A 16,111-nucleotide genomic window follows, 5' to 3' on the forward strand; every position below is an offset into this window, starting at 1 on the left:
TATCCTTATTACACAGTTACAGCCATGTAAAATGAGGTACAGAAAGAAACGATTTCCCAAGGTCACACGCAGAGATTAAGTGATAGAGCCAGGGACTAGACCTAAGGCACAGGCAGATATCTACAAGACCCCAGAAACAGGCTGAACTCTGGACTCTCAATGCATGGTTGAGATAACGGTGCAGGGAAAAGGGTGTTAGAATCATTAGAAAGTGGGACCTTTTGGAAGGGGGAACCTATACTAATGGGAAGAGCTCCAACCTAACCAGATTTGAACTTAGCTGCTGGCACTAGCAATGAAAGGGAGATAGAGTAGTTTTTAAACTAGATCTTGGGGCAAAGCTGACAGTCGCTGAGGTGTGCATGGTTCAGAATGAGGATACTGTTAAAGCAAGGAAACTACAATATTAGGATAGAGATAATGTGGAAGAAGCCAAGGACGATCAGGTGCAGAATAGACAAACAAAAATGATTCCAAAATTCCTGAATCAAATGCTGATAAAGAGTAAGTTGCAAATAGGGATAAAAAGAATACACTTAGATGTCTATATGCAAATTCTAGAAGTTTTAAAACTGACCCATAGATTCATCAAAATGCTATAAATTTCGCATGAATAACACCCGTGATAAAAAAAAGGGGGATGGTGAGGGTAATTTCTAAGTGACCAACTCTGGGCTGGCACACATATTTGTCATCTATTTAGAGCACTGTAGGAGGGTCATCCAGTAACTCGGGGTGAGGTTTTGGTGGTAGTCTAGGGTTTGGGGGGGCAGTTTTACATGCACAGTCAGAGGTACGAACAGCACAGTACACGTCAGTGAACATTTGATGTGATTCGGAATAAGGAAAGGAACACAAGGATGAGATTCAACAATGAACTCTCGCCCTTTGTGTTCCTTTCCTGTGTATGTAAAACTGCGCCCCCAAACCCTAGACTACCATCAAAACCTCACCCCGAGTTACTGGATGACCTTCCTAAGTGCTCTAAATAGATAACAAATATGTGTGCCAGCCCAGAGGCTCTCTCTCTCCCCCCCCCCCAAAAAGGAGATTTGTGATATTTATCATGAATCCTGTTTCGGGCATATCGCACCAGGAAAAAAGGTGTCGTTATTTCCAGCATTAAAGCGAGTGTTACACTATCGCATGCAACGTTAAACACCCCTTATTTTCATAAACCCCACCCAAACTCCTTCCCTTTGACTATATTTTCAAAATTTGCATACACATCATGTGATGCGAAAAATAACATGTGCGTTATGGCGGGCCCTAACACCCGTGATAATGCATTTTGATGAATGACCCTGTAAAAGTGGAAAATAAGAGCATAAGGCACCAAATGAAGATATAGAGACAATAGGCATCTCAGAGACCTGGAGGAAAGAGGATAACTAATGGGACACTGTGATACCAGAATACAAAATAGATTGAAAAAGGGCTGGGGGTGGCACTCTGTGTTAAGGATGGCATAGAGTCAAGTAGGATAAAACTTAAGCAAGAAACAAACTGCACTCTGGAATCTCTAGGGCCACAAACCCCATGCATGACATGGAAGTGTATAGTAGTGGGGGGTTTACTGTCATTCCCCTGACCAGGATGGTGAGACAGACTGTGAAATGCTGACAGAGATTAGATGGACTACTGAAGCTGTAAACAGTAATAATGGGAGACTTCCATTACCCTAATATTGATTGGGTGAATATCTCCTCAGGGAATACTGTGGAAATCAAGGGTTTTAGATACTATACCTGACTACAGAACTGGAAAATGTAGAGAAAGGGTAACAACAAAATGATAGTACAAGAAAGGCTTGACAGGTTAGGGGCCTTCAGCTCGGAGAAGAGACTACTGATAGGGGATATGATAGAGGTTTATATAATCATTCAAGATGTAGAAAAAGGAAATAGGGATCGGTTATTTACCCTTTAAAACAATAGTAGGATTGGGGACACTTCATGGAACTAACCAGTAGTAATTTTCAAACAAATTTAAGACAGTGGTTTTTTTTAATAGTACACTCAAACTGTGGAATTTATTGCTGGAGGATGTGATCAAGGTCAGTATTATAGTTTTAAAAAGTTTTGGATAAGTTTCTGGAGGACAAGTCCATTAACACCTAGAGAGGCTCAGGGAGTGCAGTTTCTTACTGCAAGAAGCTGGGAGTGAAAAAACATAGAAGGGATCTACCTCTTAGGAGCTGTTGTGTAGTACTTCTAGGGCACGATGAACCCTTGCTCTGACTCTGTATGGCATTTCTTATGATCTTATATTCCTAAAATATATTTTTGTAAATACTTTTTATTTATAGAATTTTGCAAACAACAAAAAAAAACCCTCTTTTACAGAATGATATATAAAATTTAGAAGAAAAACATAATATAATAATCAGTTCAGAAAAAAATAATACATCATATTCTTAAGATACTCTGACTTGCTCAGAATCACAATGTCAGTGATAAAAATGAAATTAGCAATCCAGAGTTCCTGACACTTAGGGGCTAATACCCTGAACCGCTAAATGTTTTTGGCACATGTGCGCACTAAAATGCCACTTAAAGTGTTTAGCAGATACTAAAAAGAGCCTTAATAATTTGTTACTCATTAGTCCTGTTCCTTCCTTGAAAGCTGTATAAAAGAAAGCCCAGGCTATGGGGATGGTTGTCAATGCTGAGGGGAGAAGCAGGAGAACCACTGGCTCCATCCCAGCAGAGGAGGCTGAAGACCAGGATAGTTGTCCCAGGGAAACAGGGCTTGTGCTGGGTCTTCACGCCTTTGGTGTAATACTTTTCCATTGTTTTCTATTTTTCCAGGTCTGTGGATGAGGGCCTGCTTTTTTCTGTCAGTAAGGGACTCGTACATCCGTGTGTGTACATGGAAGGGGCAGTTGTCATTTTGCATCTTCTGTTTGAAAATTCATTTTTATTTTTTTTTTGTCATTCATATTTATTAAATGTTTCTATCCCTGGAATTGAAGCGATTTACAAAGGGGTGAACCCACCATAAATATTAAACAATCATAAACATAAAATATAACTGTAAATCAAAGACAAATATGCTTCATCCTCCCCACCTGCATATACAATATAATACATAATTATATATACCATGAAGTCATCAAATTTCCCTTCCTAATCCACATATAATATCCCTCCTAACATTCTACAATATTTTCTTCTGAATAAATGTTGATTTTTTTTTTGGATGTGTTTAAGTGTGTATTGGTGCCTCTCTTTTTCTCTCCTGTATCTCATCTAGAGATGTGATTCCCGGCCTTCGTTATAGGCCTGCCACGGGAAATTTCGTTTCCCGTGGTTCAGGCCGATTTTTTTTTTTTTGGCTGTCCCGAACCAAAAAAAACCCCCCACTCCAACCTTCAGATTTAATTAAATTACACCCCCCCCCCCAAAAAAAAGCTTGCCAAAAGTCCCTGGTGGTCCAGCGGGGGTCCTGGGAGCGATCTCCCGCTCTTGGGCCGTCAGCTGCCAATAAAGAAATTGACACCGGTGGCACTTTGCCCGTACCGTGTGAAAGGGGCTGTCGGTGCCATTGGCCAGCCTCTGTCACATGGTAGGAGCAATGGATGGCCGGCACCATCTTAAAAAATGGCACGGGCCATCCATTGCTCCTACCATAGTACAGGGGGCCGACCAATGGCACTGATAGCCCCTGTTACATGGTAAGGGCAAAAGGTCATTGGCGCCATTTTGATTAGTGGCAGCCGATGGCCCGAGAGGGGGAGATCGCTCTTGTGGACCCCACTGGACCACCAGGGACGTTCGGTAAATCTTGGGGGGGGGGGGGGGTTGCAATTAATGAAATTTGAAGAGTTGGGGTGGGTTTGGGTTGGTTTTTTTTTTTTGTTTTGTTTTGTTTTAATATGCCCTTTCTCCTCCACCAAAAAAACAATAAGAAAACCACACAAAATTTTGTGGGTTTTCCTATCATTTTGTCGACCCCCCCCCCCCCCCCGAAAAGTGACAAAATAGGAAATATCGTCTATATTTCCTATTTCATTGCAGACAAATGCACGTCCTAATCTTGTCATTGTCCTCTATTCCACACCTGACCTGACATCTCCTGCTCTATCTGCTCCATCTGTATCTCACAATGCATCCGGTTAGCTAAACCCTTAAAACAGCACCTAAACTAAAGTGCACACTTGGGCCAAGGGAGGCATTACATTTTTGGCCTTAGCAAGTATATGTTAAGTGTGTCAAGGAAAATATGCCATGCTATTTCCATTCACCTGCTAAATCCTAATTAGCTTCTGGCATTCCCTCATTAGCATATGCATATCTGCTTATGACTGCTGGGACAGGTTTAGCATGCACTGCAGTGCACAGGCCCCTTATTCTACAGCTAAAAGCACTAGAAGAGTGTGCCTGATTGTGATGAGATAAGATGGATCTTCTGAGTGATGGACTTTTCTATTTCAGACGCCGATTCGTACGAGAATATGGGCTGTGGGAACATGGATGCTCTGATCTATGCCTCACCAAGGAGTTGCAAGACTCAGACAGCAGAGAACAATACTGCGGACTGTAGCACACAGGGTAGATTGCATCATTATTTTATTATTATGCAGCCTACCTTGAGAGTTAAACGAGGAACAGGAGTGGAATAGCAGTCTGCACAGAAACAAGTGAGGATGGGTTGTGAGGGACATCCTGCTAATCTTCTCCCTGCCTTCTGCTTCCCTTCCTCCTCCAGATTACGAAAAGATGGAGGAAAGATGCAATTCATCCTCTCACAGAGGGAGCCAGAAGGAGAAAATAGAACTGAAGAAGGAAGGTTAGTTCTGGCTGGGGCAGACTTCACAAGAACCCTACCCTGCATGTGCAACAGCCAGATCCTGAGTGACAGTGTCAGGGGACTCATGGAAAGAGGAAGGACAGCAGTGTCTGCGCTACAGCGAGAGGGACTCCTCATTTATATTGCAATGAATGGAGGGAATGACTTCTCTGCATTTGCCCACTAATGATCCTAGTTTAGGAGAATCCATTGGTGAGCTTAGAGGGTATCATTGATGCTACAGCATTGGGATCCACTAATATATTATTGTCAGGTATGTTTTTCTAACCAGTCCCTTGACATATGTGTTTTTGCAGATGGAAATTTCAACAACCAGAATCATTCAGTGATAATGAAATCTCCACCTATCAAGATAGACAGAAATAATGACTATGAAGGTAGACCACCAACCAAAAACTACGTTCCATAACTGGTTGTAAACGTGGTAGTGTAAACTATTTTGCTTTGTTTGATCTTCTTTCCAGCTTTGTCACACGTTCATGAGCTTGTCAGTTTCTTCTTGAGCATAATGCTGGAGACACCCATGTGTCATGCCTTAAAATTCTCTCACCCTTTATGAAAGATCCAACTATTGCTGTCCATGTCTATGCCTTAGGATCCTGCCTTACATTTTATAGGAAATCAAACCATTGCTGCCCCTGTCTTTTGTTGTAGGATCTTCTCACTCTCTCAAGGAAATCCAACTATTGCAATGCCCTCACCCCTTCGAGGTAGGGTTGTCAACAGGCTCCATTTTTGCTGCTTAGATTGATCCAGAACAGATTTTACTCCCACTGTGCATATATAATAGTTGCAGTCCTGTTTTTCTTAGAAAAATCAGAACAACAAATGCATGCATAGAACAGGGTAGAAGCAGGCATGAATTAGCCTGACTACCAGAAATATAGCCAGTTGGCAACTCTACTTCTAAGAGCTGCAATCACTACTGTCCACATCTAATCTTAGCATCCTCTCACATCTCTTGTAGGAAATCCAACCAATGTTGTCTAATTGTTGTGTCTTTGCATCCTCTTATCTCATTTATAGATGAAACTATTATTGTCCATGTCTCTTGCTTTATGATCTTTGCTCATCACGTCTAAGATATTCAACCATTTATGAGCCCTGACTAAGGAGATCTCACCCAGGAAATAAAATGTATCTAGCAGTATAACCAGAAGATGAACACAGTACTTTACTCTTACCATAAAACAAGCCCTATGTCCTGCTCTAAAGCTTTTCTGCCCTTCTCCCAACAGCTATGACTATTTCTCGTGCATCACCAAACATATGTAGAGGGAATACACAGAGGAAATCTGCATCCCTGCACACTAACTAAAAATGGAGGTAAGACATAACACAACAGTGCTAGGAGGGGCCCATGAGAATTGGCTAGCAGAATAACAATACAGGATTGGACACTGGAGAGATACTATTCAATTGGATGGCACAGAAATGCTATGTGATGGGATATTAGTAAATGGAGTCACATGCTATGAACATGCACAGATTTTGTGATATACAGTGACAGACTGGATAAATATTATGGTTGCACCTAACTTCACTCTTATTTTATGGATTTGGGATCAAACTTTTATAATGATAATTTATTTTAAAGTATGTAAATAAATGCTAAAAAAAAATGCTGAACCCTCAGATGAACAGCAGTTCTGGAAAACTATCAAATGAAAATTTGTATAAAATGCTCCTGTAAAAGCAGCATTCTTCCCCTGGATGTTGAGATGAAAATCAGCACTATGATTTGCTAATGCAGCTGCGTTGTGAAGTCATCTCCTTTCTGTAAAGACAAATAAACCCAGTAACAAGGAGAGGTGTGAACCTTTCATGATTCCTAGTTTTCTGCTGATGTATAGAAATGTGTATATGAGTATGACAGTATTTCTTATGTGAAATTCTGTGTGTTATAAGTACATTATTAAACATCATAATTTTTCCCTACAGGCAACTAGACAAATGCAATCAGGTGATGACCACAGCTACTAACCAATAGCAAGACAGCTTTAAAATGGTCAGTGTCAAGCAATGAAAGGACAGCTTTAACAATGCTTGACATCATGATGTTCTCTCATCCTTCTGAAAATTCAACTGAACTGCAGTAAACTAGCTTGTTTCCCTCTAAGAAAGAAAAGAAAAAGGTAATCTAAATGTCAGGCACATGAAAGGTGTGTGCTGAGGGTCACTGCCTGCTCTCTCTGTGGTACACATTTGAATGAAACTGGATGAAAGAGGTAGAAGTTACTAGATGGAAACAAACACATTGACACACTGATCTTATCAGGTCATTTTCCTTATAGGAAACTAGCTTAAGACACTAACAGCCTGGGGACACTCCTGGTCATACTTTTCCTGGACATAGCAAGGGTCATTTTCAAAGGGAGGGCAATTTTCTGAAGAAATGGCCTTTGGCAAATTGCCAGTGCGATATGTGCGTAATTTTACACCCATCATGGCGAGGTGTTCCACTAAGTGGGTGTCCAAGTGGAGTTTGGATTTTCACGCATCCTTTTTGATTTTGAAAAGTGTGAACGTCCATTGTTTTGGAAAAACTCCCTGCACAAATTATCAGGTATAAACCTGTGCAGGAAGGCTTACCGGGAGAATTTTCAAATGTAAATTTGCTTTGAAAACTGGTGTAATTTGTGCATAGAACAGCCCACCAATTTTTGTGAGCTGTTGCAAAATTCCACCTTCGTGAATAATTTTCAAAGGCAGTTTCTGCAGATGAAAAACAAGACAGTATTTTACCTGCCACCTTGACTTACTATCTAATTGTTCGTCCAATATGTGGATGAACATATGTGGTGACTGAACGCGCTAAGTTTACCCAGACTGAGCAGAGGCGTTCTCAGGGAGCAGAGGTAGGGAGAGGTTTGCACCTCTGCACATGCTTTTGGATTTTCAAAAGCACCCGCACATATTTTCACAAAAAAACATCAACCTACAAATTAGGTGTGATGGGGTACAGGTAGTTTAGATGGGGAATCGAACACATGCATGTAAGCTTGCTTTGAAAACTGCTGTAACTTATGCATGCATGCATTTGTTGATTTTCTCATGTGAGTGGTTACAAAATGAGCCTAGAAAGCATCTTGGCTATATCCATCTCCCTTCAGTTCCATGCTTCAAAATTCACTGCAGGATGCTGGATGTTTATTGTATTTTTATCATGTTTCAAAAAAAAAAAAAAAAAAAAAAAAAAGTGAAGTGTTATTAATGTTTAGGGATGTATATTTTTCTTTGCTTCATTTTGTTGTAATGCGTATTACATAAAAATTAAATAAAAAAAGACAAAATAATGAAACAAAATGCAAAAAAAGAAAAAAAATAGAATGAAAATTTTTGGGCTGCTCTATGGTGCTGAACAGCAGTAAAGCATGCTTTAGTTTCCTAGATTTATTGGTCATTCCTGGTTTTTTTTAAGGAAATCCAGGGTTCATACAAGGTATCAGACTGACAAAATTTCCTCATTTTTCTACAGAACAGAGGCAACAAGGTTTATGTGGTGGCGCAGTAGCAGTACCATGCTATGCACTGCCATGCAGGGAAAATGGGGTTTGATCCCTAGCTCAGGTCTTCTGCTCGTTGGGGGCAGAATAACCAGTTTAAACAATGGCACATCAAGCAAGGACAAGAAGAAACTAAACAAACTATGTACATACGAGAAATAATCTGTAATCTTCTGCAGCACGAACAATCAAACACCCACACACGCACTGCAGGATCCACTAAGGGTGTAGTTTTTTTTATTAAATAACGCATCACTAAAGTTACAAGTTTAAAGATAGTTTTGTACTCAAAGCTGAGAATGACCTGGACATGATTCATCACATGTAACAATTAAACATGTATAACAAACTATGTTACCGAACCTTATGGCACCTATGTAAACTGACAAATTTTAGTATCATTACTTTTATGTGCCTTATTGTAAACCGTTGTGACGGTCCCTGCCGAACGACGGCATAGAAAAAGATTTAAATAAATAAAATAAAATAAATATAAGATACGCGCATAGCCGCGCGTATCTTATCAAATCCAGGGTCGGCGCGCGCAAGCCTGCGCAAAATCAGCAGCCTGCGCATGCCGAGCCGCGCAACCTGCCTCCGTTCCCATTACTGTACTCGACCAACTGGAAACACTAAACTCAGGTAATGAATGTATGTACCCCAATCCAGGGAGTGGAAGAACACTTACCAGTAAACTCCTGAAACACTCAGCCCCACAGGAGGACCATTCAACCAACCATGCAGCAGCCAAGGGCAGGGAGCTGAGTCCATCTTTCGACACTAAGGAAAATGAAATTATCAGGTAAGTAATAATTTCTCTTTTCTTAGTGTGTAAACAGAAGGACTCAGGACAAGTGGGATGTACCCAAGCTACTCTCGACTAGGGTGGGAAGGGTGCCCATGGTGCAGTCAACACCGCACGGGCAAAGGTTGCATCCTCCCAGGCCTGCACATCCAGATGATAATACCTGGAAAAAATGTGTAAGGAGGACCACGTCACTGCTGGGCAAATGTCGACAGGAGACAACAATCTAACCTCCGCCCTGGACACTGCCTAAGCCCTAGTGGAATGAGCCCTAACCTGAGTAGGCAACGGTTTTCCAGCCTCCGTATACGCGGCCATGACTGCCTCCTTAATCCAGTGAGCTATTGTAGCTCGCAAAGCTGGTTTGCCCTGCTTCCTTTCACCATGAAGAGCAAGCAGGTGATCCATCTTTCCCTGTATGTACCTGGATCAGTCCAGACTCTTGGGATTTGCCTCCCCTCCAGCAGATGGAGACAGAAGTTTTTGACTGACACTGCTCTATATCTCGAGCTGCCACCTACAGTTCATCAGTATTTCTCTGTCTCCAGAAGATGGTGGAGGTGAAAAATCCTACAGCCTGACAGATTAAAAAAAAATGTTTTAATTTAAGAGAGAGAGAAAAGATACAAGAAGGAAGATTTCCAAGCCTCCCAGGGGGTTGACAGGTCCTGGTGAGACCATCGCCCCTGGTAGTTGAGGCAGTGGAGCAGAGGGTTGAGGACCTGCAGCTTGAAATGTTGGCAGCGACCAGGGTGTTACAGAGGAGCTTGGCTCACTCACCCTGCAGGGGAGCAGATCCAGGGTTCAGGAGCCTTAAGATTTGTTTGAAGAAAAAGAAAAAGAAGAAGAACTTTGGCGGCAGGTAGGAAAGATTTCCTACTGGGACTTCTCCGCTCCCCCAGAGCTTGCTGTTTGCTGCTGCCCTTTTTCTTCATTTTTTCTCTGTAGTGATGCCGATGGCGTGGCCTGCTGTGTGTATGGGAATGTGTGCACATGGCTTTCCCAAGATGGCATTTGCTTCAGGTGCCTCCCCGGGGTGGGGGCGCGGCTCCTCGGGAGCTTCCATGGGGGGCAACTTGATGGCATGTCGGAAGCCTGGGAGGCTCAAGCAAATGCAGCAGCCCTCTCCAGATCCATTCCCGGTGAGTGCGGGAATGGAGGCCATTTTGGTCGGCCTTTAGGGCATCCGCGTCTGCCGCGGGAGGGGAGAGGAATTCCCCTCCTTATTCCCGCAGCCAGGCGCCTCTAGAGGGAGAGGGGTAAATTTCCTTCAGATTTGGGGGGCCCAGAGGGTTGGCTTTGGATTCCTCTTCTTCATTCTCCGACGAATTTGTCTTGCTGCTTCATAAGGCTTTTAAAGCCAGGAAGGCAGCTAGAAGACATTCGGTTTGGGGTGCTAGTTTCAAACCTGCCAAGGTGCCCTCAGCTCCTGGCAAGGAGGAGGTCTCAGCCGCAGCTCCTGGCAAGGAGAGGGTCTCAGCCCCCAAGAGACCTAGACTCCCAGCGGGAGGAGGGGTCGCGAAATCCAGGCGTCCCCAAGAACTGCGCATTCTCAGCCTGCTGGGGGACTCATCGTTGGAGTCTTCGGCATCAGAAGAGCCGTGGCCGCAGGAACCTCAGGGGGCAGATACAAATCTGGGTAACCAGATTCAAAATCAGCACTTGAAGGGCACCCCAGTGGTTGAGGGGGATGACCCTAAGGTGATGCGTTTGTTTCGCAAGGATGAGCTGGGTCTGTTTATTCCCATAGTTCTGGAAGAACTGAGTATTGAGGCACCTTAAGACGACTCTCGGATGGGAGCCATGTATCCGGTTATGGTGGGTCTCCGTGGTCTGACTCAGTCCTTCCCCTTTCATCTGTCCATCACGGACCTATTATTTCGGGAGTGGAATATTCCGGAGTCAGGTATGAAGATTAGTCAGGCGATGGATAAGTTGTACCCTCTGCCTCAAGAGGCTCTGGATCTCCTTCGGGTTCCTAAGGTGGATGCGGCGGTGTCGGCGGTTACCAAGACCACCACCATCCCAGTAACGGGCGCGACTGCCCTTAAGGATCTCCAGGATAAGAAGCTAGAAATGCAGCTTAAAAAGATCTTTGAGGTTTCAGCTCTTGGGGTGCAAGCTGCTATTTGTAGCAGTTTTGTGCTGAGAACAAGTCTTCGCTGGGTATAGCACTTACAGTTGGGCATGTCCCTCTTGGAGGTGAAAGCTATCCATGCTGGGTGGCTGGAGGCCGCAGTGGCTTAAAGCACGGACGCACTGTATGATTTACTTCGCACGTCAGCCAGGTCTATGGTTTCGGCTGTTTCTGCCCGCAGACTCCTCTGGCTGAGGAGCTGGTTTGTGGATGTTTCTTCTAAGGCTCAGCTAGGTTCCTTGCCATTCAAGGGCAAATTTTTCTTTGGAAAGGATTTGGAAAACATTAAATCTCTGGGGAAGAACAAGGTCCACAAGCTACCGGAGGATAGGCTCAAGATGAGAGGCTCCTTCCCATCTCGCTCTCAAGGAAATAGAAAATTTTGGACCTCCAGATCGTCTGGTTCCTCTTCTAGGCAGGGCTCGGGCAAGCAGTATTCCTGGAACCAGCCTTTTGTGGCCGACGCCTTGGCAGAGATGGAGCCTCCCAGAGTGTGGGAGGAGAAGTCCTCCCAATGAGACGAGGCTGATTCACTCCTCCATTCCGGTAGTCTTGAGGCAGGTTGGCTCTCTTTTACGAGAAGTGGACCAAATTAACTTTGGACCAATGGATCCTCAGTGTCATAAAAACATGGCTACGCTTTAGATTTTTCTCGTTTTCAGGTTCCCCCGTGCTCTTATGAACAAAAACATCTAGCGGTGTAGGACACGGTGAGACGCCTCAGGGAGTTAGGAGCCATTGTGCCAGTTCCCCTGGAAGAACAAAGAAAAGGCCGCTATTCCATTTACTTCATAATGCCCAAGAAGGAAGGCACGTTCCAACTCATCCTCAACTTGAAGAAAGTCAACCAGTCTCTCCGGGTACCTCGGTTTTGAATACAAACTATTCAGTCAGTGATTGCGTCGGTCCACAAAGGGGAATCCCTAGCTTCACTGGACCTGACTGAGGCGTACTTGCATATCAGCATGATCACCAGAAGTACCTGAGGTTAGCAATCCTGGGTGATCATTTTCAATTCTGCGCCCTTCCTTTCGGGCTCGCTACAGCGCCCAGAGTCTTCAAAGTGATGGTTGTTGTGGCAGCAGGGCTCTGGAAGGAAGGTGTTTTGGTTCATCCTTACCTGGACGACTGGCTGATTTGAGTGAAGTTGGGCTCTCTGTCAGACATAGTGCACCGGGTCCTTCATCTCTTGAGGTCGTTGGATTGGATAGTCAATCTGGCCAAGCATCATCTAGTTCCCTCCCAGTCCTTGAGGTTTTTGGGTGCTCTGTTCAACACGCGGTTAGGCAAGGTTTTCCTCATCGAGGAGCGGATTGCCAAGCTGCAGGCTCAAATGCAGGTGATGCAAGTCAAGCATCTTCCCAGGGTCTGGAATTACTTGCAGGTCCTTGGTTCGATGACTTTCACTCTGGAGCTAGTCCTATGGGCTTTTACTCATATGAGACCTCTTCAGTCAGCCTTACTCTCCCGGTGGGATCCGGTTTCTGAACAATTTCAGCTTCCACTTCCTCTTACGGAATCTGCACATTCCAGCCTTGCTTGGTGGCTCTTCCCAGACAACTTGCACTGGAGTGTGGACTTGGAAATCCCCTCTTGGACAGTGGTCACCACCAATGCCAGCTTCTCCGGCTGGGGAGCGGTTTATCACGGGAGAGCGGTGCAGGGCCAATGATCAGTCAGGGAGCCCTCATGGTTGATCAACAGGTTGGAAACCAGGGTGTTCAATTGGCCTTGCAGGTTCTTCTTCCATTGGTGTGGGGGAGATCAGTCAGAATCATGTTGGAGAATGCCTCGGCGGTAGCCTATATAAATCGCCAAGGAGGAACTAACGGTCGACTGGTGCCACAGGAAGCCCAGGATTTGATCAGTTGGGCAGAGCTGCACCTTGACAGGATAGCAGCCTCTCATATTGCCGGCGTAGACAATGTTCAGGCGGATTTCCTCAGCCAACACCAACTGGATCCCAGAGAGTGGGAGCTCTCAGACAACACTTGTTGCATATGCAACAAGTGGACCAAGCCGAGGGTGGACTTGATGATGACATTCCACAATGCCAAAGCCCCGCAGTTCTTCAGTCAATGCCGGGAACCTGGACGGTGGATATCCTGTTGTACGTGTTTCCACCTTGGCTGTTGGTTGGCAAGGTGTTACATCATGTAGAAGCTCATTCGGGCGCAGTAATGCTGGTAGCTCCAGAATGGCCATGGCATCTGTGGTTTGCGGATCTGGTCAACCTAGTGGTAGAAGACCCTCTGAGGTTTCGTCTGTTACCGCATCTCCTGCACCAGAGGCCTGTTTGTCTGGAAGGGGCAGATCGCTTTTGTCTAGCAGCATGGCTTTTGAGAGGTAGCAACTGAAGAGTAAAGGTTATTCGGATGCGGTGGTTGCTACTCTTTTGCAGTCTAGAAAAACCTCTACCTCCCTGGTATGGGGAGTCTGAGTCTTGGTGCATGGAGCACAAGGTGGAGCCTACCTGGGTCTCGGTGGGGGATGTTTTGGCTTTCTTACAAGCTGGTCTGGCTAAAGGTTTATCTTGTAGCTCTCTGAGAGTCCAGGTGGTGGCTGTGGGTTGTTTCCATGGTAAGGTATGAGGAGCAGCTTTGGCTGCACATCCAGACATGGTGCGTTTCCTGAGGGGGGGGCAAAGCATTTGATTCCTCCGGTCCGGAATCATTGTCCTTCTTGGAACCTGAATTTGGTGCTCAGAGCCCTATATACTTTGCCTTTCGAGCCCTTAAAGCGGACGACATTAAAGGTTGTTTTCCTCATGACTATTTCTTCAGCATGGTGGGTGTCGGAGCTTCAGGCTTTGTCTTGTAGGGAGCCCTTCTTAAGAATTATGGATACTGGAGTTTCCTTGAGGACAGTTCCCTCCTTTCTTCCTAAGGTGGTATCCTCTTCATTTAAATCAGTCTGTGGAACTCCCTTCCTTTCCCAACTTGGACCGCTGTGATCCTCAGTCTAAGAATTTGCGAAAATTGGACATGTGGCGGGTTCTGTTGCGTTACTTGAAGGTTACAAACAGCTTCCGCTTGTCGGACCACCTCTTCGTGTTGTGGAGTGGCCCCAGAAGGGGCACAGGGCCCCTAGGGCCACTATCGCAGACTGGCTGAAAGAGGCTATTGGCTCTGCGTACATTGTTCAGGGTTGCCTGGTTCCAGTCAGTCTTCGGGTGCATTTTACCCGGTCGCAAGTGGCTTCATGGGCTGAGTTTCAGCAAGTTTCGCCACAGGAGATATGTAGAGGGGCTATTTGGAAGTCTTTGCACACCTTTGCCAGGCATTATCAGTTGGATGTCCAGGCCCTGAATTCTGGAGGGTTTGGACAAGGTGTGCTTTGAGCGAGACTCTCAAGGTCCCACCCCACGTAGGGAAGTTTTGGTATATCCCAGGAGTCTGGATTGATCCGGGTACGTACAGGGAAAGGAAAATTGGTTCTTACCTGCTAATTTTTGTTCATGTAGTACCACGATCAGTCCAGAGTCCCACCCATTTCAGAGTTGGGGAAATGGAGAGTCTGCTCATTCAGTAGTTTGTTTTTTTTTTTGTGCTGCAGATTTGTTCTGAAGTTCACAACAGTTCTGCTCCCATGAGGGCAGGGTTTTTGGAGTTGCAGGTTCTCGCTCCCCTCTGCTCATTAGGAGATAAAGTTGTTAATAGTTTGTGCATTTTGTTCTTAACACTTGGGTACAGTGTAATACTGACAGACTGTAGGTGGCACCTCAAGGTATAGGGCAGTGTCAGTCAAAAACTTTTCTGTCTCCATCTGCTGGAGAGGAGGCAAAACCCAGGAGTCTGGATGGATCCGTGGTACTACAAGAGTGAAAATTAGCAGGTAAGAAACAAATTTCCTTTTGGAAATGTTTAGAAACCTCCAGATACTGCATGACATGTCTCTTGATGTCCAAAGGATGCAACAGGCGATACTCTTCTGCATCTTTCTCCTTATTCAATGATGGCAAGGAAATGGACTGGATTATGTAAGTGAAAAGCTGACACCACTTTAGGCAAAAAAGAGGGAACAGTATGCAGCTGTAGCGCATACTGTAGCTTGCCAGGAACCTGAAGAAATGGTTCCTGGCAAGACAGGGCCTGCAGCTTGGAAATTCTGTGCGCAGAACATATCACCACCAGAAACACCAATTTTCAAGGTCAAAAGCAGCAAGGAAAGGCTATGCAGCAGTTGAAACATAGGACTGGCCAAGAAATCCAACACCAAGTTAAGACCCCACAAGGCAACTGGTAACTGCAAGGGAAGATTTATTTATTTAAACATTTTTATATACCGATGTTTGTATGGACATCACATCGGTTTACATAAAATGAAAGGGAAGAGGAAGACGAGAAATCAGAAGAAAAAGGTTACATTTACTCCTTCAAGAAACAAACCACATCAGGATGAGACGATAAGGATTCACCATTGACCTGGCCTCTGAAACAGACAAGAACTGCAATCTATACCTTCAAGGAATTAAGGACAATCCTCTTATTTAACCCATAAAAATTCCAAAATGAGCAGGATCTTCACTGAATGAGAAAGAACACCTTGATCCTCACACTAAGCTTCAAACACTCGCCAAATTCGCACATAGGTTAAGAAAATAGAGCACTTCTGAGCACATAGCAAAGTGGCAATCACCGCAGAAGAATAACCACGCTTCAACAAGTGAGCCCTTTCAAGGCCCATGCCATAAGACAAAATAGAGTCTGATCTTCATGAAGGACAGGCCCCTGCTGCAACAGATTCCTGTGCGGCGGAAGAAGAAGGGGAGTCTTTACCATGAGTCTCTGCAGATCTGCTAAAAAGGTGACAGCGGGTTCCTTAACTACTCTGGAGTTCACCCCAGAATCA

The 16,111-nt window shown here is 44.7% G+C and overlaps 1 protein-coding gene across 3 annotated transcripts in view; it reads left to right on the top strand.

Moving 5' to 3' along the window:
- The window catches only part of CD19 (CD19 molecule), a 110,526-nt gene extending 102,515 nt beyond the window's left edge, over nt 1–8,011 (top strand). For all 3 annotated transcript variants that reach the window (XM_029607109.1, XM_029607107.1, XM_029607108.1), the window contains 5 exons: nt 4,437–4,553; nt 4,711–4,791; nt 5,109–5,189; nt 6,051–6,138; nt 6,754–8,011. In XM_029607109.1, coding sequence (XP_029462969.1) covers nt 4,437–4,553; nt 4,711–4,791; nt 5,109–5,189; nt 6,051–6,130 — 359 coding nt within the window. In that variant the 3' untranslated portion in view covers nt 6,131–6,138; nt 6,754–8,011. The remainder of the gene's footprint in view (nt 1–4,436; nt 4,554–4,710; nt 4,792–5,108; nt 5,190–6,050; nt 6,139–6,753) is intronic.
- The last annotated feature ends 8,100 nt before the right edge of the window (nt 8,012–16,111 follow it).

Source organism: Rhinatrema bivittatum, chromosome 6 (genome assembly GCF_901001135.1).
Source record: "Rhinatrema bivittatum chromosome 6, aRhiBiv1.1, whole genome shotgun sequence".
Taxonomy (NCBI): domain Eukaryota; kingdom Metazoa; phylum Chordata; class Amphibia; order Gymnophiona; family Rhinatrematidae; genus Rhinatrema; species Rhinatrema bivittatum.